At 53.2% G+C, this 26,043-nt stretch overlaps 1 protein-coding gene across 1 annotated transcript in view; it reads right to left on the bottom strand.

The window, feature by feature from the left end:
- Window positions 1-786: 786 nt before the first annotated feature.
- TNRC18 (trinucleotide repeat containing 18) overlaps window positions 787-26,043 on the bottom strand; it is an 84,696-nt gene continuing 59,439 nt past the window's right edge. The window contains 12 exon segments of the mRNA XM_038539566.1: window positions 787-2,001; window positions 2,309-2,383; window positions 2,490-2,726; window positions 5,982-7,300; window positions 7,687-7,851; window positions 8,520-8,636; window positions 11,050-11,158; window positions 11,248-11,323; window positions 11,767-11,884; window positions 13,899-14,040; window positions 14,373-14,525; window positions 18,376-18,806. Of these exon segments, the coding sequence (XP_038395494.1) occupies window positions 1,795-2,001; window positions 2,309-2,383; window positions 2,490-2,726; window positions 5,982-7,300; window positions 7,687-7,851; window positions 8,520-8,636; window positions 11,050-11,158; window positions 11,248-11,323; window positions 11,767-11,884; window positions 13,899-14,040; window positions 14,373-14,525; window positions 18,376-18,806 (3,149 nt within the window). The 3' untranslated portion in view covers window positions 787-1,794.

Genomic DNA, 26,043 nt, shown 5'->3' with positions numbered 1-26,043 from the left:
AGCTGTGGGCAGGGCTGGAGCGCTGAGCTCTGCATCTTCAAGGACACGGGAGGTGCCCACCCCCAGCCTCGCTTCTGCACTGACGGACACGTCCCGCAGCTCAGCCGCCCACACAGTGGTGGTCATCTCTGGCCACCCACGGGGACAGCAGCCGGGACAGCCCACAAAGCCTCCGCTTCCCTCCACTGGCGCTGGCTTGGACGGAGACGGCCCTGCGCCGACCGCGGCCGCTGTGGGGCCAGCGCCCAGCTCCTGGCCTGGATGGTGGGCAGCACCGCCCCAGCCGCTGCCCAGGACCGCGCACCACCCTCCCCTGCCCTTGAAATGAACCACTCCAGACAACGGCATTTCTCCGATTATAGCTTTTTCTCTTTTCTTTTCTTTTTTTATGAAAAAGATCACACAGAATTCGCCAACAAACAAAATTCCAAAAGAAACTTAAAAAAAAAAAAAAAAAAGGAAAACAGTAATTCCCCCAAAAAACAAAACCAAAGTCTGGCTTTTCCTTCCCTTAAGATTGTCTGGACGAGGCCTCCCGTCCCCCTGGAAGGCGCGGGGGCTGGTAAGTGCTCTCGGGGCCGAGCCGGGGGAGCAGGGGCCCCCCTCTCTCCCTTCCTCAGCCTCTTCTCTCCCTAACTGCTTCTCCATTCTGGGGGCAAGTACAGTACACCTGGGCCAGGGTGGCGGGCGGGCGGGGGGTGCTCAGGACGAGGGGGGCCCGTGAAGCTGGGTGCTAGACACTCACAATCTAATAGGAAATAAAAAATAATATTCTGCACGTCAGAATGTGTTCGCTTTTTTTTTATAATTTCATAGCTATTTTTTCACAGTTTTAAAAAGTTTATATTTATATATATTTATATATATTTATCTTTATATATATAATTAAAAAGTTGACTCCATTTAAAGGCGTATGATACAGGGGCGGGGAGAGTCTCTCGGTACAATAAAACTGTACAGGTTATAAGAACTGCCGCCTCCGGGCTGGCTGAGGCCGGGGCGGGAGGGCCGGGCGGGGCCGGGTCGAGGACTTCAGCACCATTGGGGTTGTGTGTAGTGTAAGGGGCTGGACCGGGAGGGGTGGGCTCTCCCCAGGGCCTCAGGGCAAGCAGCCCCCCCGCCCTGCTGCCTGGCACCTGCCCGATGCTCCGGGGCTCCACCCTCACCTGGCTCTCTTGCTCGAGTCCAGGCCATCCTGAGGGGCAGAGGCCGGGCCCCAGGCCGGCGCCCAGACCAAGCCTGGCCTGATCAGTGAGGCTGGCGGGCATCCGGCCACTTCCCACTCCCCTCGCTGCCCGTGTCACAGCGGGAGGCTTGGGGCGGGCTCCGTGCTGAGGGGGGTCAGGCCCGAGGTGCCCCGGGGAGGACCTCCAGCAGCGGGAACCCCAGAGCGAGTGTCAGTCTGGTTCCTTGGAAACCACCCCGTCCCCCAACTGAGTCCCTGGTGGGCCTGGGCATCGGCCCAGAGGGGACCCAGCCTAGCCAAGTGCTTACAAGGTGCTGGAGGGAAGGCCCCTGGAGGGGGCCCAGCAGAGCCATACCCTGATAGCTGAGAGGAAGCCCCATCCTGAGGGGCACCGAGGGGTTTGGGAGGGGGGCTGGAGACGTGTGCACATGTGTGCACACACGTGCATGCATACAGGCACACACATGTACACGCTCACACACGCCGGGGCGTCCAAGGGCACACCTGCATGCACACAGCCAACGCACATGGCCCCCGAGACGTGGCAGTGATGGTGAGGGCCCCCATCGGCCCTCGGGGCACAAGGCAGCTGGCAGGGTGCTGGGTGCTCAGCAGAGCACAGGCACGCCGTCGGTGGAGAAGATCATGCCTGTGGTGGGCTCGTAGGTGCCCGCGAGGTAGTACAGACCCTCGCTGTCCTGGTATTTCTTGGTCTTGAGCATCTGCTCATACTGCTCCAGGCCCACCACCAGGCACTTGTGCGACACGGTCTGCACATCGTTCTCGTCCACGTGGGAGGACTGGTAGAGGGCGCGCTGCGGGCACGGTGGGCAGGTGTCAGGGCAGGTGGGGGGGCAGAGGGAAGACCCCCCTCCCAGGCCAGAGGGACCAGGGCAAACCTTGAGGGCAGAGACAGAGAAACGCCCCTCACCCCGACCCTAGAGCAGCCCAGAGACTGGGATTCTGACACAGGCCGAGAGAGGCGCCAGGACAGAGCCCTGAAAGCCAACGGCCCCAAAGTATCGCGGGGACCGAGTGTGGCAGGCAGCAGTTCAGAGCCAGGACGAGGTTGGGGTTGGAGGCCTGGGCACCTCCTCCCTGCCCTCCACCACGTGCCCCTACCTCCATGAAGTCCTTTCTCTGGCTGGAGGCTCGCAGGGCCGCGGGGAGGCTGCGGCCGGACTTCTGGTCCCAGTGCTGCATGAGGGCCAGACAAGGGGCAGCGGTGAGCCTGGCCAGGCCCTGCCCGCCCCAGCCGGGCACCCTGGCCTCCACCCCCGGGCTGGTCGGGCCCTGGCCTCACCTGGCCCTCGTGGAGGCGCTTGCCCGGGCTGGTCTCCTCAGGGTGGTAGAACCACTTGACGCGGACCACCATGTTGCTGCCCCACGACTCCCACATGCTCTGGATGCGGCCGATGTAGGGCAGGTTGGGGCGGCCAGCCGACAGGAACACGGCGCAGTCCCCGATGCGGATCATCTCCTTGCCGCGCACGATGGCCTTGTAGAACAGCTTGCGGGCCTTGCCCTTCATGCCACGGCGCTGCGGGACACACCGTGTCAGGGGCCCCAGGCCCGCCCTGCCGCCACCGGCCCTACGCACGAGCCCTGGGCTCCTGTAGAGGGCGGGCTGGGATGGAGGGGACCCCCTGCTTGCTCTAACTGGGGGAGCCTCCTTCATCTCACTGCACACTGAGTGTCCAACAGGGGCTTCCCTGACATGCAGGACCCACAACTAAGAGGGGCTTTTTCCCATCCTGGAGAAGTGCACCTGCTGTCCATGAGGCTCGTGCAGCCGAACCCAGCAGCCCCCTACTGATCCCCAATTTCCAGACAGGGACAGTGTGGTCCAGTAGGGAGACAGGGCAGTGAAGCCCCGGGGCTCCCAGCTTCGCCTGTGGACAGAGCACAGGGCTCCTCCCACATGACTCTCACTTAGCCATGTAACGTCCCCTGGGGCCACAGGACACTGGCTGTTCAGCCTCGTTCTACACCCCAACAGGTAGTGTGGGGCTGGGAGTCAGCCACCTGAGTGGCCTAACCAGGGGCGAGGGAGTGGGGGGCAGGGGCCGAGGCTGTCCCTGAGACAATGTCAACCCCCAGGGGAAGCCCCTGACTCCGGTCAGCCCAGGGCCCACAAGGCCCAGCACTCGGTGCACATCTGCTAAGCCTGTGGTGTGCTGGGTTTTTCTTAGTCACTCAACAAACATTTCCTGGGCTGGCACTGGGACACACATGCAGGTCTGAGGAGGGAACACACCTGCCATCAGGACCCCAAAATGTACCCCAGCCCCAGGCAGCTCTAGGGTCCATCGCTGTCCCTGGGGGCAACCCCTGAGAGACCAGACCTAAGCAAAGTTCTGCTCTCCCATGGATGCAGAGTGTGATCTCCTAGAACCCAGATCTAAAACTCACTTTGCCCATTTCACATGGGCTGCCAGCGGACTCAGACGAGCCTCAACAGGGGAGACTGCACGCTTGTTTCCCACCTTCTCCAGCAGCCCCCTTTCTCTGCTTTTAATTCATTGGCTCCCTGGTGGTGAAAGACTTTCTGATGTCCTGGTCACTGATTTCTCGTACGTTCTACAAACTGCTCAAATTCTTTTCAGCTCAAGGCTAAAAATAAATTCAAGGTGAGGTGGACAGCTACGATTTCTACATCAACTCATCTCTGACGGCCACTATGTTTCTTAGCATCCAGTGGCTACTCCCCTTCTCACGGATCCTCCTCAATCCATATGGCTCCCCAGTGGGGCTGCTCCCACCCCTGCAGTGAACACAGGACTTGGCCCGGCCAATCTGAACATCCTGTCCTCCTTCTGGCATTGTGACTGGCTCAGAGGTGGGCTTAGCATCCAAGCCAAAGGCATTCCACCAACTACTTGTAAAAAGATACTTCCATGGGGATCCCCGGGTGGCTCAGCGGTTTAGAGCCTGCCTTCAGCCCAGGGCGTGATCCTGGAGTCCCGGGATCGAGTCCCACATCGGGGTCCCTGCATGGAGCCTGCTTCTCCCTCTGCCTGTGTCTCTGCCCACCTCCCGTTTCTCTGTCTCTCATGAATAAATAAATAAAATCTTAAAAAAAAAAAAAGATACTTCCTCCCTACTGTCACTTCTGAGATGGTGGAACACAAACTGGAAGCTACAGGGGCTACTTGCTGTCAAGAGGGAAGGGACCGTCAAAGCAGGAGACCGATGCAAAGGTGGGAACAACTGAAACCTGGAGCGTGGACCCAGGAGTGAGTCTGAAGACAGCCTTTCAAACCCCTGGATCCAGTTGTACCTGAAGCTGGACACCCCTGGACGTTTCTGTCCACTGCAGCCCTGCACCCTGATGCTAACACAGGGAAGGGGCCAATCACAGTGGAGGCGAGTCAGCAAGAATGTGCCCGTCTTCAGCTTCGAAGCTGCCACTCAATGCAGCCCCTCAATAAAGCACCTGCTGGGACCAGAGCTCCAGGACGCCCAGCAGGGAATGTCTGAGTGCAGCTTGTCAGGGAAGATCCCCACACGCTCAAATGTGCTGTCCTCAGCGGTGGCCTTGCCAAGAGAGGCTCTCATCCTGGAGCCAGCGACCTGCGTAGGCTGAAAGCCAGACAACCTGTGCCCCGCAGGGTCCGAGCAGATTATCTGCACCAGGTCCAAAGTGGTGCCTCCACAGCAGGGAAGCCATAGGGAGAGCAGGAGCTGAGAGGGGCCCGGGGACTGAGTACTCCTGGACTCCCTGCTCCGCACCCCTTCTGAAGAGCCCTCTGGGGGGTTCTAACTGCTCCTGGTGGCACAGGGGACCCCAAAGAGCCACCTGAGACAGACACCCCCAAGCTGGAGTCATAATTCAGAACTCTCCTCCACTTTTCTGGCTTTGCTGTCGTACACCAGGGAGCAACACAACGTAAGCCCCCTGGCAGCCTCCCCCACAAGTCATCACTATCAATCCCAAATCCCTACACCTGCCCTGGCAGGAACTGGCAATGATGAGGGGGTAGGTATGGACCCAGTGGGGCACCTCCTCCAAGCCCACCTCGGGGGTAGCCTTGAGGGGCCCGGGTTAGTGGGCAAACCTGCCCAGGGGCATGGGGGGGACTGGTGACCACGGGGGCTGTTCCCTTCTGCACATGGAAGCTTCTTGGATGCCTGTGTGTGTGCATGGGCAAGCATGTTTGTGTACATGTATAGATGTGTGCTGGCACATACATGCATGTTCATGTCCACATGTGCACACGCCAGATGGGCACAGGGTGGGCTGGGAGGGCTCCTTCTGGAGAATCCCTCTCTACAACAAGGGTGACTGTGTGACCCTAGACCTGGGCAACCAGAATGCTGTCCCTCTGAAAGGTGGCGGGCGGGTGGGCACGTGATCCGGCCACGCCCAGCAGATTCAACCCCAGATCTCTGTGGGCAAACACAGGAAAAAGCGCCTCCTCCTTGCTCGCCTGGTCAGCCAGAGGTCCAGGGCCATTCTGCCACGAGGGGAGAGGACGGCTAACCATGAAGCCCACGCCGAGTGAGCCTGTGGGGTTTCGAGAGCCCTCTGCGTGATAACTAAATGTCTGCCCAAAGGGTCAGGGCTTGTCCCTGCCTGTTTTTTTGCCTGTGTCCCTCAGAGTGGGGGAGGGTCTGGGCTGAGATCAGAGGGCAGCACTGCTCTGGGGAGGACACGGCTTTGGGGCTCATCAAAGTGGGCGTACTTGGGTGCTCTGAGACTCAGGGGACCCATGTATAAAAGGGGATCTCCCCACACAGTGGCTGGGTGGACAGGAGGTGACGGAAGGACGGGCAGGCCCCCGCCCGTGGCTACCTGGGTGGGCTTGCCGAACCACTTCCAGAGCTGCCGGGCAGGCAGGAAGGCGGCGATCTTGGGTCGGTTCTCCACGGACGGCAGGCGCTGCCGCTTGGCCAGCTCCTTGGTGGTGGGAAGGTGGACGCCCTCTCTCTTCTTGGGTCGGCTCTTGGCCCCGGCCCCGGCCTGAGCCTTGGGCGGCATAGGCTGTGGCGGCTGCGGCGGGGGCGCCTGGGGCAGGGGCGCCGGTGCCTTCTTGCCTGGAGAGTGGGCCGAGGAGCGAGCCTTGCCTGGCGGCTTGGGCGCCTTGCTGGGGAGGGCTGGTGGGGCGGAGGGGCCGGCCGCGGGGGTGGGCGCCGCCTCGTCATCTGAGCTGCAGGAGGAATCGTCTGTGGTGGAGGAGGAGGAGGAGGAGGACGAGGAGGAGGAGGAGGAGGACGAGGAGGAGGAGGACGAGGAGGAAGAGGAGGACGAGGAGGAGGAGGAAGAAGAAGAGGACGAGGAGGACGATGACGAGGAGGACGAGGAAGAGGAGGACGATGACGAGGAGGACGAGGAGGATGACGCCCTGGAGCTGGAGGCGCTGCAGTTCCGGCCACCGCTGCCCTGGCCCTCTTCCTCCCCCTCAGTCTCCGAGCTGCTGCTGCTGCTGCTGCCACTGTCACTGCTGCTGCCACTCTCAGACTCCTCGGCCCCGTCCTGCTCTGCCTGGCCCTTGTCAGGGCTCTTGGGGTTGCCGGAGTCCTCAAACTCGTGCCCAGTGCCAGGCTCCTGGGCCAGGTCGCCATCCATGGGCTGGGGCCGGGTGGCCTTGGGCTCACTGCTGCCCGTGGCCGGAGGGTAGCTGCCCAGGCCCAGGAGGCCCTTGGGCTCCTGCCAGCCCCCAGCTCCAGGGTCCTCCCGCAGAAGGAGGGCCTCTTTGGCCTTCTTGCTTTTGGGTGACGTCACACCCTCGTGGTCCAGCTTGACGAGCAGCTCGGCCTCCTCCCCAGGCCTCCGGGTGCCCTTGGTGGCCGCCTCCTCGGCAGCCCGGGCCTTCTTGGGCTTGGGCCGGGTGGCGGGCATGGTGATGGGCATGGTGACAAGGGGGGCGGGGGCCAGGACCGTGGCAGGGGCTGGCAGCTCCCCAAAGGGCTCGGGAGCCGGGCAGCTGGTGAAAGTGGATGGCGCTGGATTGGGTTGTGGGGGCGCTGAGCGAGCCTTAGGGGCTTTGGCCCGCTTATCCACGGGTTCTGGGGGGCTCTTCTTGGAATTCGGGGTACTGATGGGCTCCAGGGCCAACGGGGTACTGGGGACCTCTTCTGTTGAGGGCCCCTCCTCCAGGACGGCAGCTCTATCTAGAAGAGAGAGGAAAGATCTTATGTGAGACTAGGGCCCGGGGCTCCTGAGCCAGAAAGCCCTGTTTCAATCCTGGCCCTGCTTGTTCCTGAACAGCGGCCGTTCTGGGCCCTCACATCACCATCATCCTACAGGTGGTGACCCCAATGGTCCCCAGCAGTGTTGGCTCTTGGCACTTGTCCCTGAACTCTGGAGTGAGCCACCTGGCTGAAGACCAACTCCGCCCCTGATGGATCAATGCACCTCCCAAAGCCTCAGTTTCCCAATCTGTCAAATGGTCCAAGAGGCCCCATGGCCAAGTCCCCACAGAGGTATGCAGCCTGTCCCCATCTACTCCCACACCTGCTCTTGTGCCTTGGCTAGGACTGAGCTGGGGCCCACATACCACTCTTGGCCTTGGTGCTGGGTTTCCGCCCACGCCCTCGGGCCTTGGCACCAGACTCCTCAGACCCTGGCGTGCTCCCATCTTTGCTGTCCCCGGTATCTTTGCTGGTCTTCCGGCTGCGGCGCTTGGCACTTGGCACCAGGAGGGCTGGGGATGGCTCCGCACCTGCACGGGCAGGACAAACGGGGGCTCAGGGCTAGCTCTCCACTTTCCTAGCTGCCTAAGCATCGTCTGTCACAAGGGACAGGGGCTGGATCACCACCTGGCTGAACTTGCTTGGCCTGCCTGAAGGGGCTGCGCAGTTGGAGAGTGTGGCCCCGTCTGCAGGGATGCCACTCAGGTGTCTACACACACAAAATATTCCACAGGGGCCCCTCGGGTGAATGGACTGGGTGGAGCGGAGCCAAGATCCCACCTTTGTGGTTTTTATAATCCACCTGGAGGATGCTCAAAACCTACAAGTCAGGCAGTCCTCATTCCAAGTCCTGGCTCTGCCCCTAGTCATGGGACCCTGGAAGAGCCATTCCCCGTCCCCCCACCCCAAGAACCTGAGCTGCTATTGGTCGGTCAAAGGGGCTGGGATCTCCAGACACACAGGGCTGAGGCACCATGCTCTCGTGGACACAGGCCTGGGACATTCAGTCACGGTGACCAGCCAGCCTCGATAGCCTGGGCAGCCTGGGGATGCAGGCCTGGGGAACCCCAGGAGCCCCACCCATGGTTTCTGCCATTTCCATCCCATGGGTGTAAATGGTTCAAACAATGGCCAGAGCCCGAGAGTTGGGCTCACAGGGCAGGGTCACCCTCAGCAGGGCAGAAGGACCACCACTCACACTGGATCTTATAGTCGGGAGGCAGGAGGCGGATGTGGGAGAGGGGGATCCTCCCTGTGTCCCCGTCATCAAATTCCACGGTGATCAGGTCCCCGTCATCCTCGAGGCCAAGCAAGCCTGTTGGCAGAGGGGCAGGGTCAGGGAGGCCAGCGGACCCCACTCTCAGAGGGGCACGAGGGCAAAAAGGGGAGCCAAAACGAGCAGGTAAGCAGCCCTGGACTTGAGACGTACAAGGGCAGGTAGAGACTGGTGTAGAATGTGAGCTTCGGAGCCATGTGGTCCCAGCAGGAGCACCAGCATGCCCATTCCAGCATCTCAACTCACTCCCAAGACCCTCCCCGAGCCAACAGGGAGCTAGGGAGCACAAGGGCAGGCACCAGAAGGGACAGTGGGAAGCGACAGGGGCTGGTGGCAGGTGGGAGCATGGCATTTCACAGACAACCACCTACACTCGGAGGGCCCAGAAGAAGGCCCAAGAGGCGCCCAGCACCTCTGAAGGTAGGGGTCAGGGAATCCCAACACTGGACAGGCTGAGGGGATAGCCCTGGGGTGCAGAGGAGCTGGGTGGGTGACCCCCACCCCATTCTACATGCAGATGCCTGGTCTGGCCCCTAAGCACAGGCCGTGGGTGGTCTGCCAGCGGCAGCAGGCACACTGTGGGTGCTGGGACCTGAGGTCCCCACAGAACACTCCTGCCCACACACAAGGTTTCTGATCCACTTACTATGGATCACCAGGGCTGAAAGGACAGCCTCTTAGGAGAGGCAGACACAGACCAGAGAGGTCAGAGGATGAAGAGAGAGCCCAGGACCCCAAAAGGGAATGGGGAACCCAGGACAAAAGGGAGCTGGAGAAACCTGACATGGAAACAGTAGATTTTCAGAGATATTTAAGAAAATGTAACATGGATATAACCAAACATGATATGAAACAAAACAATATAAAAACAAGAAAATAGGACACAAAAAGTTCCCGGGGAAAGAAAAAGAGAAAGAGAAAGAGAAAAAAAGAACAGAAAAAAGAAAGATAGATTGATTCAAAGAATAAGAAAAAGCTCTTAGGAATTTCTTACATGACAGGGATTTCAACAATTCAAGACAACGGAAGGATCAGAAGGGCAGGGTCGGCCAAGGAAACCACTCAGAGGTGGAACAAAAGGGTGATGAAACAGCCCCCCAGTAGGAATAAAGATACAGATGCTGTGGGCAGCACAGCTCAGGAGCGTGAGTCCCAGGGAGCAGCTCTCTGAGGGCAGCGCGGGCGTCCAGAACAGAGGACACTTGCTTCATCCAAATCACCAGCAATGCATACAGACACAGACACACAGACACAAACCCACATTAAATCCCAGATCTAGGAAGAATGAGAACATCCTAACAGTTTCCAGAGAGAAAAAAGCAAGTCTCCTACAAAGATGTGTTTTTAATCATGGCATTGAACTTCTCAGACAATTGGAAGCCAGATAAAAATGGACCAGAGACAGAAAATTATTTCCAACCTAGAATTTATTCCAGTTCTACTATCTCTTAAGAACAGTTTAGAATAAAGAGATCTTGGGCATGCAGATATTGGAGGGATTTACACCCCCCTCCCCCCACTGCACCCCCTTATACCCTTTCTCAGAAAGCTACGCAAAGATTCTCTAGGACGACAAGGGAAGAGAAAGACACAATGCAGCCCAGGAGCTGGAGAAAATAGTACTCTCAGAGGGATGACCAGGGGAAGTCCCTAGAGTGACCTCATCGTGGTTTAGGGAGTCAGAGAGCTCTGGGGGACCTGAATCAAGATGAACTCTTACCACAGTAAGAGGACTTCCTGCTCAGTGCCCCCCACGCTCCCACCTTCTGCCTTACGTGGATACTAGGTAGCCACGGGGTGCACTGAATTTGCCAGCTGGTCGAGTGGTGGCTGTTGCCTGTAATGTAGTGAACATCCATACCCCTATCTCCTGGGAATGCTGGGTCTGCAACAGCTAGGGGGAGCCCAGAGGGCATCTGCGGTGTCTGACACCTGTACCTACATCTTCTGGGGCTCCTGTTATTTTCATCTGCCTAGCTCCCAATCTCTTACTCTGCTAACAGCACCCCAATTTTCCCGGGGAAGCCACCGTCCCCTCTCTTAGTCCACATGTGGAATTAGTAAACTGACCTTGCTCGCTAGTGTTGGGGATGAGACTCACAGCAGTCAAGGAAATGCACATGACCCACACCAGTTCTGCAGGCTCCATCCCAGGACTTATATGGAAAAGGAGAGAATTCTCCCAATGACAGGATTTGTTAGGATTGTGGGATCTAGTCCCCAAGGAACTGAGTGTGAAGCCAGGCCCAGACGAGAGCAGATGGAGGGCCTGAGTCCTGAGGATGCTTGTGTGAACCATTCCTGAGCCTGACAAGGCCCAGAGGCCCCAGAAATTTTCAGCTACCAGGAGCCAGCACAAGCGTTCATGTTTCAGACAGTCAGGGCTGGGGTTCAAGTGACTCAAGAGGAAACAAGGGAATGCCAGGGAGGGTCTACAGGAGGGATGCCTCACCTCGGACCACAGTGCCTGGGTAGAGGCAACGGTACTGCTGGCTCCAGTAGGCTGCGATTCTGGTCCCTTGTGGCAAGAAGCGAGTGGAGGCTGGCCTCACGTCATTGATCTGGGAAAAGCAAAGTATTGAGCACCAGGGGTGGCCGGGAACAGCCCCGGCCCCCACCCTCCCAGCAGCCCCGCTGTCTGGCCCCTCACCGCCTCCTGCAGCAGCTGCTCCAGACAGTAGATGTGGGGCCGGTTCCCGCGCTCACCCTCCACCACCACGCGGTATCTGCAAGGCCATGGCATGTGTGGGGTGGGGTGATACAGACCGTGGACCTTCCCAGAGAGACCCTTGCACCTCAACTCCTGGCCCAGAGAGCACCAGCTCAGCCTCCCAGACCACCCACATATGATGTCAGAGCTTGGGAGTTTGCTGACGCCCTATATAAACTTGGGGAGTCTTTCCCCTTCTGGGTCTGCTTCCTCCTCTGTACAACTAGGGGTTGCAGGTCTAAGCACATACTGGGGGCTGCCATGCCCACTCAGCCCCCTCAGAGAGCACCACCCTCTCAGGGTCATTCCACGGGTTCTACGGAGGAGCTGCAGCTCAGAGAAGCAAAGCTACCTGCTCACAGAGGCCTGGCAAAGCATCCCGGACATGGGACTGGGTGAGGGTCTTTGGGCTCTAAGCCCGGCGCTGGCCCCTGCCCAGGCCCCCAGGTCTCCACTCACATGTCTGGGGAGTGCACTGTCTGTACATGCCCAGCATACAGCAGCTTGTCATCCATGGGGATGAGCACACGCAAGCCGTCCTTCAGCTCATCCTTGTCGATGATGCAGGAACGTGGAGCTGTGGGGGTTGGCGAGGAGGCAGGGCTGGAGCCAGGGGGCAGCCGGGAGACCCGCCCTCGCTGCCCAAACCTCCCTTACCCCAGGGGAAAAGGCATAAGGCTGCCTGCAGGCAGTTTGTGCTCTGTGTGTGTGAGTGTGTGTGTGTGATTGTGTGTGCACGTGTGTGCCCACTGGTGGGCCCAGAGGCTGCCTGTAGGCAGTGTGTGCCGTGTGTGTGCGCCTGTGTGTGCACACGCACATGTGTGTACCCACTGGTGGGCCCAGACAGACCTCATGCAGGGGCACACAGTGGGGCCATGAGCAGCCCCTACTCTCCTGACCCAGGCCTCTGGAAAGATCCCAAGTGGGTAAAGACCAAGGGTGACAGCCTACATGTGCTGCCCCTCCTCTACCTCAAAGACCACCACCCTGAGGCTTGAGCATGAGGCTCCAGGTCATCAGCCCCACCACCACCACTTCAGCCAAGCATCCAGGACTTTCCATTGGCTTGTTCTCCACCTGGGGTGCCATTCAATCTGGTGGAAGCCAAACCCCTCTAGCCAAACTTCCCAGCGAGGCTGTCAGTACTCATTGCTCCCGCCCCTCCTCATCTGTCCTCATCCCAAAGCTACCTCTGCCTTTGGCTTAAAAGCCACCTGCTTCTAGCTCCCTCAAACAACATGCTCCCCCATTTTCCTCCTCCAGGCTCAGCCACACTGTTTCAGGGCCCTAGGCCCACTCTTCCTGCCCTGTGGGACCTTGAACCCGGCCCTGCGCTGTTGTGACCAGGCTAGAGAAATCCAGACAGCTCACTGGGGTGGACAGAACGGCCAGCCCACCTGTTCACCCCTGGCTGCACCTACACCCCTGCCACAGCCTCACCGTGGGTGCAGTGCACTTCCCACTCCTTCACGCTGAGCATGGCCACATGACTTGCTCTGGCCAATGGCACAAGAGTAGGAGTGATCAAGTGCTGATTCTGAATCTGGGCCTGAGGAGGCCTGGTCAGCTCCCACTTGCCCCTGTTGGCCTCTGGCAGGATGGCCACAGGAAGAGCATGCCCTGGCTCACCCACTAGTCCAGGGGCTGAATGGCCACAGAGCAGAGCATTCCCTGCATCAGAGAACCTCTAGCCATCCCACTCTTGTGGGAACAAACCCAGCTGAGGTCAGCCCATCTGCCCTGCAGATAACTGAGACACAACTACCTCTTGCCATTTCCCACTGAGTAGCTGTTTGTTACACAGCAACAGCTGAGTGATACTCCCCCGATCATGAAGTCCCTCAGCCTGGTTCATCCTCTTGCTCCATATCTGCCCCACCCAATTCCCATCCTGAGTCTCTCCTCTAAGCTCCTGGAGGAGATCCCTGGGTCCAAATGCCAAGCATACGTCGCTTCCCTGGGATGTCCTCCAGGCACCCCAGGCTCTGGCTGGCAAAGCATGGCACAGGACCTCAGCCTGCTCCCTCTGTGCCCACCCTACCACCAGCCGTCCTCACCCCTTATCTGCTCACATCACACAGCCCACCCCAGAACCCCTCTCCCCCTCCCAACATGGCCAAACCCACCCTATCTCCCTCCATGCTGTCTATGGCACTACAGCCCACCATCGTTTGCTGGGATCCTCACAAGGGCCTCCTACCTGGACTGCCTGGGCCCCTCAGGCACCCCCCCCATCTGTCCTCTACAAAGCAGTCAGAGAGCACTTTTCAAAACCAATCTGACTGTGCTGATCCTCCACTTACAACCTCTGACAGCTTCTTGTTTTCATTAGGGCAAAGACCGCAAGCCTGGGTCATCTGCCTCTGCCTCCTCCCCTACCCAGGGCTGTGCTCCTGCCCCCCACCAGCTTACTAAACCAGAATCAAACCGGACTCCCTCAGTTTACCACAGATACCATGCGCCGACCTCACGTCAGGCCCTTGCAAGTGCCCACTCCTCGTGCTAGTCAGCCCCTGCCTGCTGCTTTCCTCGGGGAAACTTCTGCAGCCCCACACTGCAGGCCGGACCAACACTGCGTTGCTGGGACTTACCTGGAGTTAGCGGCCGCTCCACGGCCCCACCACGAGGCAGGTGTTCATCCTCAGAGAAGCTCGAGTCCTGGTTGGGCTCGAAGTCCTCCTCAGCAGCCATGCTCTCCATCAACTTGCTCACAGCTCCCCCCTTTCCCCGATTCTGGGGACAGAGCACAACAGACCCTCAGCTTAGGACGTGCCATGCAAGTCCTGCCACTTAGGACCCTCCCTGGAAACGGGGGTCATCGTCAGGCCGCAGGGGCATCTCCCACATGTGCTAGCTGGCCTCACTCCAAAGGCCAGAGAGCAGAATGAGCCTACACCCCAGATGGCCAGGACTGCGTGTGCTGAGGCAGCACCTCCAGACAAACAGTGGGCTCTGAAGAACAGCCTGGCCGGGGGCTGGACGGCGTTGGGGGGTGGGCACACCCAGCACATCCCCATCAGGGAGGGGGCTACAGGGACCTCACTCTTGAGCACAGAGAGCCTTACCTCCTTTTTCACCTCCTTCCCTTTGGCCTTGGCTTTGCTCCTCTTGGCGGTGGCCGGGGAGCTGGTGTGGGGAGCCCGGGTCTCGGGGGGCAGGGCGGGAACACGGGGCGGGGGTGGTGCGGCCCCTGAGCCGGCCTCCTTTCCCTTCTTCTTCTGGGTGAGGAAGCCACACAGGTGCCATCAGAGGCTGTCCTCCCCCACAACTCGCCTCTCCTGGGAGAGGAACAAAACACCTCCCCCTCCCTTCCCGCTAGTATGTTTGTTCTTAATCTTAATTGTTTTATTACTACATGTCACTTGCGTAAAAAGAAGAAAAAAAAAAGTACCAAAGTGCATATAGGTGCAACTTCCTCTCCAATGTATCCTATCATGTACACAATGCTAACAAGAATCACCAGTGGCTGCCTGGTGCATCCTTCCAGAACTTGCCACGTAAACACACAGGCTATACAGACACATTTGCGCACAAATAGTATTTTTTTTTTTTTTAAACACAGATGGGAATTTGCCCAAAGTCCTGCTTTGCAACTTCTCCCCCAAAAATGTCTGATATACACAGAGGCTGCCTCACTTCAGCGGCTGCTCACGGTACAGTTCTGTGTGCGTGTGTGTGTTGGGCGGGTGCACAATTCGTTTAACCACCCTCCAGGAATGACTGCATAGGTGGCTCCACTTTGCTCTTTCAAGTGATGCCACAAAAACAGGGCAGGACCGGCTAGTTCCAAAGGCACGTTCTTGGAAGGAGGAAGCAGAACCATTCACCTGACTCCAGGGCACCCCAGCAGCGAGGGGGAGAGCCAGGCCCATCCTAGCTCCAAGCACCCCCAACCCAGGGACGGCAGGGTGAAGGGGCTGCTCCCAGACCCTGCCAGCGGCCTGGAGACTTCTGAGTGCACCAGCTTTGTTCAGCAAAGCACTGCAAACAACCTGGCTGTCCTGTGACCTTAGGGAAACACTGGTGCATCACCAGATCCAGTGACAAGCTTTTGGGCCAGCGGCCGAGAGTCCCATTCGAGGAAGAGGCGGCAGCGGGAAGAACAAAGTAGGGACACTTGGTGCAAGAAGCAAGCTCAGGCTAAGGTCTGCACGACCCAGGGGTGATGGGCGGGCAGTGGAGACGAGGGCGGGGGTGTGTGTGTCACTTTATGCTTTTTAAAAGACACATTCCTGAAACAAAACAACCAAGTCAAGGGACCCGAGGATGTGGGAAATGAAGAAACATAAAAAGACAATACTGGGCAACGTTAAAAAAGACCACAGCGGAAGTCACGGCTTCCTACCAGACACGTAACATCCACAGCACACAGCGTCATGAGGGGCAAGGCAGACACTCAATAATTATATTTTCTTGCATCGGATGCATGCCTTAATCTTGTTCGCATTTCTGAAATCAGAAGGCATCCCGGGGGTTGAAGGAACGGCTATGACGTGGTTCTGTTGCCTTCTCCTCCAAATACCTACTGTAAATACATAGCCCGTCCTCCAGCGCCTATCTCTGCAGCTGTGTCCACGGGGGCAGGCCAGGGACGGCAAAGAAAGTTCTGAGTGGACTTGAATTTTCGCCCTTTCCTTTCTTTCTTTTTTTTTTTTCCCACCCTTTTCTGTATCCTCCAAATCACTGTTATGATCAGACAACACTGATAACTGTTTCCCATGGACCAGAAGGCCCCTTTCTGGGAACCTAATCTTTCTTTCTTTTTTTTTTTTAGTAAGAAAGGAATGCCAGGGGCGTCTGGGTGACTCAGTCGGTTGAGCATCCGACTCTTGGTTTTGGCTCAGGTTGTGATCTCAGGGTCGTGAGTTCAAGCCCCGTGTTAGGCTCCATGCTCAATGTGGAGTCTGCTTGGAATTCTCTCTCTCTGTCCCTCTGTCCCTCCCCACTGCTCTCTCTAAAATAAATAAGTAAAAATCTCAAAAAACAAAAAAATTAAGGCTGATGGCAAATGGAAATGTACAAGTCTAAAAAGAATACAAACATTATCTCACAAAACTATGAACAGTGGTTGCCTCTGGGGTGATTTTATGGATATCTGGTTTCTCCTCTTGTTGATAATTAGCCTGTTCTGTTCTAGTCTTTTACTGTGTCATCAGAAGGCTGGGATTGGGTGAGCCCTGATCTTCTCGCCCATACATGGCACCGTATCTTGGCAAAGGGCCCACAGGCAGTAAGGCCCAGGGGGTGTTCAAAGCTCAGCTTGGATGATCGTGTTAGCTGCCGTGACCATGGAGGGGTTACAAGGCCACCTGTAAAGTGCAGTTAATATGAGTCAGCTACCTCACAGGGTCTTGTGATACAGGGACATGGTAAGAAATATATACTTGGGGGACACATGGGTGGCTCAGTGGTTGAGCAACTGCCTTCAGCTCAGGATGTGATCCCGGGGTCCAGGATTGAGTCCCACATTGGGCTCCTTGCAGGAAGCTTGCTTCTCTGCCTCTTTCTCTGTGTCTCTCATGAATAAATAAATAAAATCTTAAAAAAAAAAGAAATATATTCTTGGTCTCTGCCCCTGGTTTCTGACCCAGGGCTCCTAAGCCCTTGGAAACTTCCTGGATCACAGGAGCGTCTCTCTCTTGCCTTAATGAGGCAACTTCGGGTAAGTCCCTAGCTAGCCCCAGGATGGGGGCTGCTCATTAGAAACACCAAGCCAGGAGAAGAAGCCAGGAACTCTGTGAGCTCTACCCCTCCATCCTCCAGAGAGGAGAGAGGGTCCAGAGACTGAGTTAATAATCAATCCTGCCAATGAGATGAAGGCCCCATAAAACCCCAGAAGAGGGATTCAAGGAGCCCCCAGGTAGGGAGCACCTGAAGAAGGCAGGGAAGTGCCACATCATTCCCCCGTCCCTTGTCCTGAGCATCTCTTCCATCTGGCTGTTGCAGAACTGTATGCTTTCTGATAAACGGTTATATCAAGTAAAGTACCTTCTGGGTTCTTCACGTCCCTCTGGTGAATTATCAACCCTGAGCAGCAGGTCCTGGGAACCCCCGGTACACAGCCTGTGCATCCATCAGAAGCATAGGTAACAACTGAACTCCAGGACTGGTGTGTGAAGTAGGGGTGGGCTGGGGACAGTCCTGTGGGACAGGCCCCCCCGCCAACTCCAGGGAGTCAGTGCCAGAAGGATCGTGAGAAGAGAGAATAGGGGTGAGAGCCTACCTGGGCCCTACCGCAGACCACTTGGTATGATCAGCATGAGTATTCTATAGTATTCCAGCACCTTCCCCACAAGGTCTGGGAAAAGCTGAGAGGGCTCTAGCCACAAACAGGTGAGCACAAATCACTGTGGAGGACCGTAGCCCCCTTACCAGGAAAGCAATGCCGAGTTTCATCCCTCATCACAATGTCCTCTAGAACGTCACTGTTAGTCAAGAGATCATCCTCCACCAGGGTCGGAGTGAGGGCCAGGGAGGCCTGAGTCAGAGGCCACAGCTGAGAGCTGTTAGGTCTGAATGCAATCACCCAAAGGGGGAACAAGAGGCCACTAGCTCCCTAGCAGGCAGCACGAGGAAGGGAATAGGTTAGACCGTCCAAGGGTGCTCAGAGAGCAAGCGTTCTCCACCTGGGGAGCCCAGGCGGAGAATTCACTACTCAAGAAATGAGGTTTTCCTATAGGTTGTGCGTAGGAGACCACACACACCGTAGTAGGATCCAGACAGACTTTAGCAACACAATCACTGTCACATAGCACATAATGATTACCACAGAGACCCTGAGCTAATGGTTTGGGCTCATCACCTGAAGTGACAGCACTTGATAGACCCGGTGACGGGTCCCCATATCAGAAACACTCCTCCAGGAGCACACAGAGTGCCCTATCACAAGTGGGGGTGTTCAGTGTTCTGATAACTGCATGCCAGGATTGCCGTTTCCTTTGAGGTCCCAGCACCTCACTCCCGTGGGACAGTGTTACCCTGAGATGGGAGGTGAGAGCGCCTCTGGGAGGATCGATCGATGGTGGGGGTGCCCCTTCCCACCACCCCCACCCTCCACGTAGCCCCTACCTTCCTGGGGTCCTTCCTGTCCTTGGCGCGGCCAGTGTCCTTGCGGGGGCTCAGCGGGCCACCCTTGCCACAGCGGCTGGGCTTGGTGGCCGCAGGGGCTGCGCTGCTGGGGGCCGGGGCGGCGGCTGAGGCGTCGTGCAGGAAGATGCGCTCACTGCGCCTCCGTGTCCACAGGTCATCGTCGCTAGCCTCAGGCCCTGCTTCGAAGCCGGGCTCCTTGGCACCCCGCAGCTTGCGGGCCTTGCGCCCCTTCTCTGCCGCCAGCTTGGCCTTGTCGGGGCTGGCAGGACCAGGGCCCCGGGTGCTGGGTGTGGGTGAGGCCAGGGAGGGGCCTGGCTCCCCCAGTCCCTTCTTGGGCCGCAGCAGCCCGGCGGGCGACCGCTTCCGCACCTTGACCTCACTCTCCGAGTCGGTGTACTCAAACTCCGTGCCTAGATATAGACGAGGGTGGGGGCTGTGGACAGGGGCTCCCGAGGCCCCCCACTTCCCACCCACCCAGACACCCTGGCCACCAGCAGAAGGCCACAGTCCCACTCCTCCTCCTAGGGCCCTGATGCCCACAAGAGGCTTCTCATTTCCAGGAGAGAATACCAAGGCCCAGAGGAGAAAGAGGACTCACTGGGCCACATACCTGTGAGTGGCAGGTCCTGCTAGCCCCACTGCTACCCTGAACACCCTTCGGCTGCCCAGACCCTGTTCCCTAGCCCTCACCCCAAGAACGCCATCTGGGAACGTGAAGATTCCTGCCTGGCCCCATGCGAGCTCCCCAACTGCCTCCTGTGAGCCCTGTGGGAATCCCAGAAGCCAGGGCAGACTGGGAGGGCCTAACGCCTACAGGGGCAGCGGGTCCATCGGAGGCAGGTGGAAAGCCCACATGAAATCCCCAAGCCTGGTGGGTGGGAGTGGGGGCTCTCCTCCACTTCCTGGTATCGCTTCTCAGAGCTGGGAGGCCCCTGGCACCCACCCCTCCTTCGGAGGCCTCCCCAGAACTCACACAGCCCTGGGGCCGGCCCCCTCCTCTCACCCCTGAGGCTTGTCCCTTCCCACAGACAAATGGCTAGGCTTGACCCAAACCCTGGATCTCCTGGCCTTCTTTACACAAAAACCACTCCCCCGTACCCAGCTGTGCTCCATCCCTTCAGGCCTTTGCTTCTGCTGGTCCCTCTGCCTGGAGCACCATCTCTGGCTTCTACCTGGAAACCTGAGTCTCCTACCTGAGAAGACCTGCTCAGAACCCTGGGGAGGGTTCTGTCTACACCTCCATCACTACAGGCACATATCCCACTGTCAGATTCCTATCCAATGTCTGCCTATCCTGTCCTGCTCTGCCCTCCAGAAGCAGATCCCCAGATTTACTACCCCAGGCCTACTGACCCCTGGGTAGCTGGCAGCTTGCCCACGAGGGCTCCTCTGGGAGGCCCAGCCCCATTGCCCATGAGATGTAGCCTCAGTAGCTAGGCCGGGCAAGCAGGAGGCACACTCCGTGGGAAGAAGCCACTTGCAATGCTTAATGATCCCATTAATTAATCTTTTGTTAGCAGACTTCCCACTGCACAGGGAGGCAGCTGGGGGCTTTCATGGCTGATTAGGGTGCAGGCCGTAAAACACAGGCTGGAGTTCTGCAGCAGGGTGTGACGGAATGAGGCCCCACCTGATGGCAGTCTCCTGCAGAAAACCATCAGAAAACCCAGACCCAATCAAACACTGCAGGAATGTCACATAGGGCGTGGTACTACAAAGCGGACCGGGTGGTGAAGGACAGTAGACACTTGCTTGAAAGAGGGAAGTTGGAGCCGTGACTAAAGTCCTGTTGGAGCACAGCACAAACAGTACCTGGGACAGGGGCAGGGGTATCTCTCTGTAAGGGTCTTGTGGTAGGGACATGCATGATGCCCAGAGAGCGGGGAGTGTGTGCCAAGGCAGTGCCTCATTGCCACATGGTGACTCAGCAGGGAGTTGAGTCCGTATCCCTGACTCCCACCCATCGTCCTGTACTCCTGCCTCCTCCCCAAGTAATAAGGCAGTAAAGGAGGAACAGACAACAAAAAGCACAAAAAATATATAAAACAGAAGAGTAAGACACAAAGTGGCTGCAAGCCAAAGGATAAAAAAGATATATCACGCAAATAGCCAAAAAAGAGCTGAGGTGGCTACACTAAATATCAGACAAAAGTGATCTTAAGATAAAAATTGTTACCAGAGACAAAGAAAGACATAGCTAAATAATAAAATGGTCAATCCATTATGGAAATATAACAATTTATAAACATAGATGGACATAATAGAGAAACATATGAAAAAAGATTATACACTATGACCAACCAAAATTTATTCCAGGAATACAAGGCTGGTTCAACGTATAAGAAAATCAACGTAATGTACTGTATTAAAGGACAAAGACTTCATGAACATCTTAATAGAGAAAAAGTAACGGACAAAACCTAACACCCTTTTATGATAAAACCACTCAAACCAGGAACAGAAGGAAATTTCCTCGACCAGACAAAGATGTCCATAAAATTCATCTCTAACATGATACTTAATGGCAAAAGAATGAATGTTCTTCCCCTATGATCAGAAGACAATGAATGTTCTCCCCCTATGATCAGAAGACAAAGATATCTATTTTTCCCATTTCTATTCAACACTATACTGAAGATTCTAGCCAAGGCAATTAGGCTAGAAAAAGAAATAAAAGGTATACATATCTGAAAGGAAAAAATAAAACTATCTTCTCTATTTGCAGATGACATGATCTTGTATTATAGAAAATATTAAAGACTCTACTAAAAACCTACTAGAACAAGTGAGTTCAGCAAGGTTGCAGGATACAAGATCAATATACAAAAATCAACCGTATTTCTATACACTAGCAATGAACACTCCAAAAGTGAAAAGAACGTAATTTACAACAGCATCAAAAAAAAAAAAAAACTTACAAATAAACTTAGCAAAAGAAGTGTAAAACTTGTACAGTGAAAACTATATAGCACTGTTGAAAAAAATTAAAGAAATAAATGGAAAGACATCCCATATTCATGGATCAAAAAACTTATAATATTAAGATGCCAGTACTTCCCAGTATGATCTATCGATTTAACACAATTCCTAATCAGAATCCCAACTGGCTTTTTGTAGGAATTCACAAGCTAATCCTAAAATCCATATGGAATGCAAAGGTCTCTGAGGTACCAACAATCTTGAAAAAGAACAAATAGGGTGGACTCATACTTCCCAATTTCAGAGCCTCCTACAATTCCTATGGTAATCAATTCCTATGGTAATTAGACAATATGCTACTGGTCTAAGAATAGATGTATAGATTGATGGATTAGGACAGAGGGTCTGGAAATAATCCTTCATCTTTATGTTCAGTTGATTTTCTTTTTTTTAATTAATTTATTTATTTATGTATGTATGTATGTATTTATTTATTTATTTTCAGTTGCTTTTCCCCAAGGGCACCAGCAGCATTCAATGGGGAAGAGAAATGACTTCTCTCAACACATGATATGGGACAATTGGATCTCCATATAAAAAAGACCCCCACATCACTCCATACACAAAAATTAACTCAAAATGGATCACAGACCTAAGTATAAGTCACAAAGTATAAAACTCTTAGCAAAAAACAGGACTAAATCTTTGTGACCTTTGGTTAGGCAGTATTTTTTTTTTTTTTTTTTTATGTAAACACCAGAAGTACAAGTAACACCTTTGGACTTCATCAAAATTTACTTTTATTTCAAACAACCCTATCAAGAAAATGAATAGACAACTTACAGAATGGGAGAAAATACTTGCAAACCATGTTTCTAATAACAGAGTTATAGCCAGAATATACAAAGAACTCTTACTCAACAACAAAATGACAAACAACCCAATTACGGAAGAAGTAAAAGATTTAAATAGGCTTTCTCCACATACAAATGGCTACTAAGCATATGAAAGGATGCTCAGCATCATCAGGAGAAATGCAAATCAAAACCACAATGACATACTACTGCACACGCACTAGAATGGCTTCCTCTCCAAGAAATAAGGCATCAGCAAGAAGACACTTAACAGGTATCAGGAAGGATTGGGGAAGAAAATGGAACCCCTGCAGAATGCTGGTGGAAATATAAAATGGTGCAGCCACTTTGGAAAACAGTTTGGCAGTTTCTCAAAAGGTTAAACATAAAGTTACCAAGTAGCCCAGCAATTTTACCCTTAGATTTGTAGCAAGAACTGAAAACATGTCCACCTAATAACATATACATGAATGTTCATAGCTGCATTATTCATGATAGCCCCAAAATGGAAACCAAAAAAGTAGATAAACAGGGGCACCTGAGGGGCTCAGTCAGTTAAGCATCTGCCTTTGGCTAAGGTCATTATCCCAGGTTCCTGGGATGGAGCCCCACCTCGGGCTCCTTTTCCCTCTCCCTCTGCCTACCGCTCCCCCTGCTTGTGCTCTCTCTGTCCAATAAATAAATGGATAAAATATTTTTTAAGACATTAAAAAAAGATTTTATTTATTTATTCATGAGAGACAGAGAGGGAGAGTGAAGCAGGCTCCCTCTCAGGAGCCCAATATGGAACTCGATCCCAGGACCCCGGGACCATGACCAGAGCCAAAGGCAGACACTCAACCACTGAGCCATCCAGGCACCCAAATGGATAAAATCTTAAAAAAAAAAATTGATAAACAAAATGTGGTATATTCATAAAATGGAATATTATTCTGCCATAAGGTCTGAAGTCACACAAGAAGAAATAGATAATCTGAATAGACCTTTATCTATTAAAGAGATTGAATTAGTAATTAATAACCTTATAAAACAGAAAATGCCAAGCCCAGATGAGTTCACTGTTGAATTTGAACAAAAATTTAAGGAAGAAATTATACCAATTCTCTACAATCTCTTCCGGAGGACAGAAGCAGAGGGAATATTCTTCCCAACTCATTCTGAGGTCAGAATTACTCTAATACCAAAACTAGACAAAACTACAGACCAATATCTCTCATAAACATAAATGCAAGAAATTCTCAACAAAATATCAGCAAATCAAGCCCAACAATGTACAAAAAAAAAATTACAAACCACAACTAAGTGAGATTTATCCCAGGTATGCAGGGCTTGTTCAACATTCAAAAATCAATTAATGTAATCCATCACATCAACCGGCTAAAAAAGAAGAATCTCATGATATTAGTAGATACAGACAGAAAAAGCATTGGACAAAATCCAGTATGCATTCATAATAAAAACTCTCAGTAAACCAGGAATAGAAGAGAACTTCAACTTGATAAAGAACATCTATGAAAACCCTAAATCATCATACTTACTGAAAAAAAAAAAAAAAGAACATCTATGAAAACCCTAAATCATCATACTTGCTGATGAGAAACTAGAGGCTTTTCCACTAAAATAAGGAATAAGACAAGGATGTCCCCTCTCACCATTCCTTTTCAATATCGTACTGGAAGTCCTAGCTAATGCAGTAAGACAAGGCAAAAAAAGTATATTGATAGAGAAGGAAGAAATAAAACTGCCTTTGTCCATAAATGACACAAGTATCTATATTTAGAGAATCCGAAAGAATCAACCAAAAAATCTCCTCGAACTAATAAGCAATTGTAGCAAGGTTGCATTTTTATAACCTTCATATACAAAAGTCAATCATTCCTACATACTAGCAATGAAAACTGGAATTTGGGGCACCTGGGTGCCTCAGTTGCTTGGGTGCCTGCCTTCAGCTCGGGTCGTGATCCCGGTGTCCTGGGATCGAGTCCTACATGGGGCTCCCTACTCAGTGGAGGGGCTGCTTTTTCCTCTGTCCCTCCCCGCTGCTCCCACTCTCTCTGGCTCTCTCTCTCTCAAATAAATAAATAAAATCTTAAAAAAAAAAGTGGAATTTGAAATTTAAAACACAATACTGTTGTGTTGGCACTCCCCAAAATTAAATACTTAAGTTAAATCTAACAAAATATGCACAAGATCTATGGGATGAAAACTACAAAATTCTGATGAAAGAAATCAAGAAAACTTTCCATGTTCATGGACAGGAACACTCAATATTGTCAAGATGTCAATTCTTCCCAATTTGATCTTTGGATTCAATGCAGTTCCACTCAAAATCCCTGAAGTGGGTATCAACACACTCATGCCAAAGTTTGTATGCAGAGTCAAGAAACCCAGAATGGCTAACTCAAGATGGAAGAAGAACAAGGTCCGAAGACTGACAGTACCTGACTGCAAGGCTTACTATAAAGCTACAGTAATTAAGACAGTGAGGTATTGGCAAAAGAAAAATCAAACAGATTAATGGAACAGAGAAAAGACCAAAAATAGACTCCTAAAAACAGTCAAATAATCTTTAACACAGGAGTAAAGGCAATACAATGACGAAGGGATATATATGTCTTTCCTTTTTTTTTTTTTTCTTAAGATTTTATTTATTCACTAGAGAAACAGAGGGAGAGGCAGAGATACAGACAGAGAGAGACACAGGCTCCCTGCGAGGAGCCTGATGTGGGATTTGATCCCGAGAATCCAAAATCACGCATGGAAGCAAAGGCAGACACACAACTGCTGAGCCACCCAGGCGTCTTTCCAACAAATGGTATCCTGCTGAGCCACCCAGGATATGTCTTTCCAACAAATGGTACTAGAACCAGGAGAGATCCACATGCAAAACAGTGAAAGTAGACACAGATCTTACACCCTTCACAAAAATTAATTCAAAATGGATCACAGGCCTAAAGGTGACATGTAAAATTCAAAAACCCCCTAGAAGACCATGTAGGAGAAACCTAGATGACTTTGGTTCTGGCAGTGAATTTTTATAACACCAAATGCACAATCTGCAAAAGTTGGACTTCCCTAAAATTATACATTTCTACTTTGTGAAAGATGCCAAAAAAGAGAATAAAAGGACAAGCCATAGCCTGGGAGAAAATATTTGCAAAAGACACACCTGATAAAGGACTGCTTTCCAAAATAGACTAAGAACTCTTAAAATTCAACATTAACAACCTAATTTTAAAAATGAAAAAAAATAAAAATAAAAAAATAAAAAAATAAAAATGGGTCAAAAAAACAAATAAATAAATAAATAAAAATAAAAAATAATTTAAAAATTGGTCAAAAATCATAACAAGACATGTCACCAATAGTACACAGATGGCAAATAAGCATGCAGAAAAGATGTGCCACGTCGTGTTATTAGGTATCTTGTTTTAATTAGCATTTCCCTATTAGAATGTCCAAAATCCAAGACACTAAGCCTAAATGTTCACAGGAATGTGAAGCAACATGATTTGTCATCCACTGCTGCTCAGAATGCAAAATGGTGCAGCCACTTTGTAAGACATTATGGCGATTTCTTACAAAACTAAATGGACTCCTACCATATGATCCAGCAATCACACCCCTTGGGATTTACCCAAAGGAGCTGAAAACTTACATCCACATGCAAAAAACTGCACACACAGATGTTTATAGCAGCTTTAGTCAAAACTGCCAAAACCTGGATGCCACCAAGATGTCCTGACGCCCTGGAATAGGTGAATGAATAAATAAACCGTGGGCCATGAGATGCCTGGGTGGCTCAGTGGTTGAGCGTCTGCCTTTGAGTCAGGGCGTGAATTCGGATTCCTGGGTTCAGGTCCCGCATCGGGTT

This window comes from Canis lupus, chromosome 6 (genome assembly GCF_011100685.1).
Source record: "Canis lupus familiaris isolate Mischka breed German Shepherd chromosome 6, alternate assembly UU_Cfam_GSD_1.0, whole genome shotgun sequence".
Lineage (NCBI taxonomy): Eukaryota > Metazoa > Chordata > Mammalia > Carnivora > Canidae > Canis > Canis lupus.
Note: the sequence above shows the minus strand (reverse complement) of the source record. Positions and strands in the feature narration are given on the sequence as shown.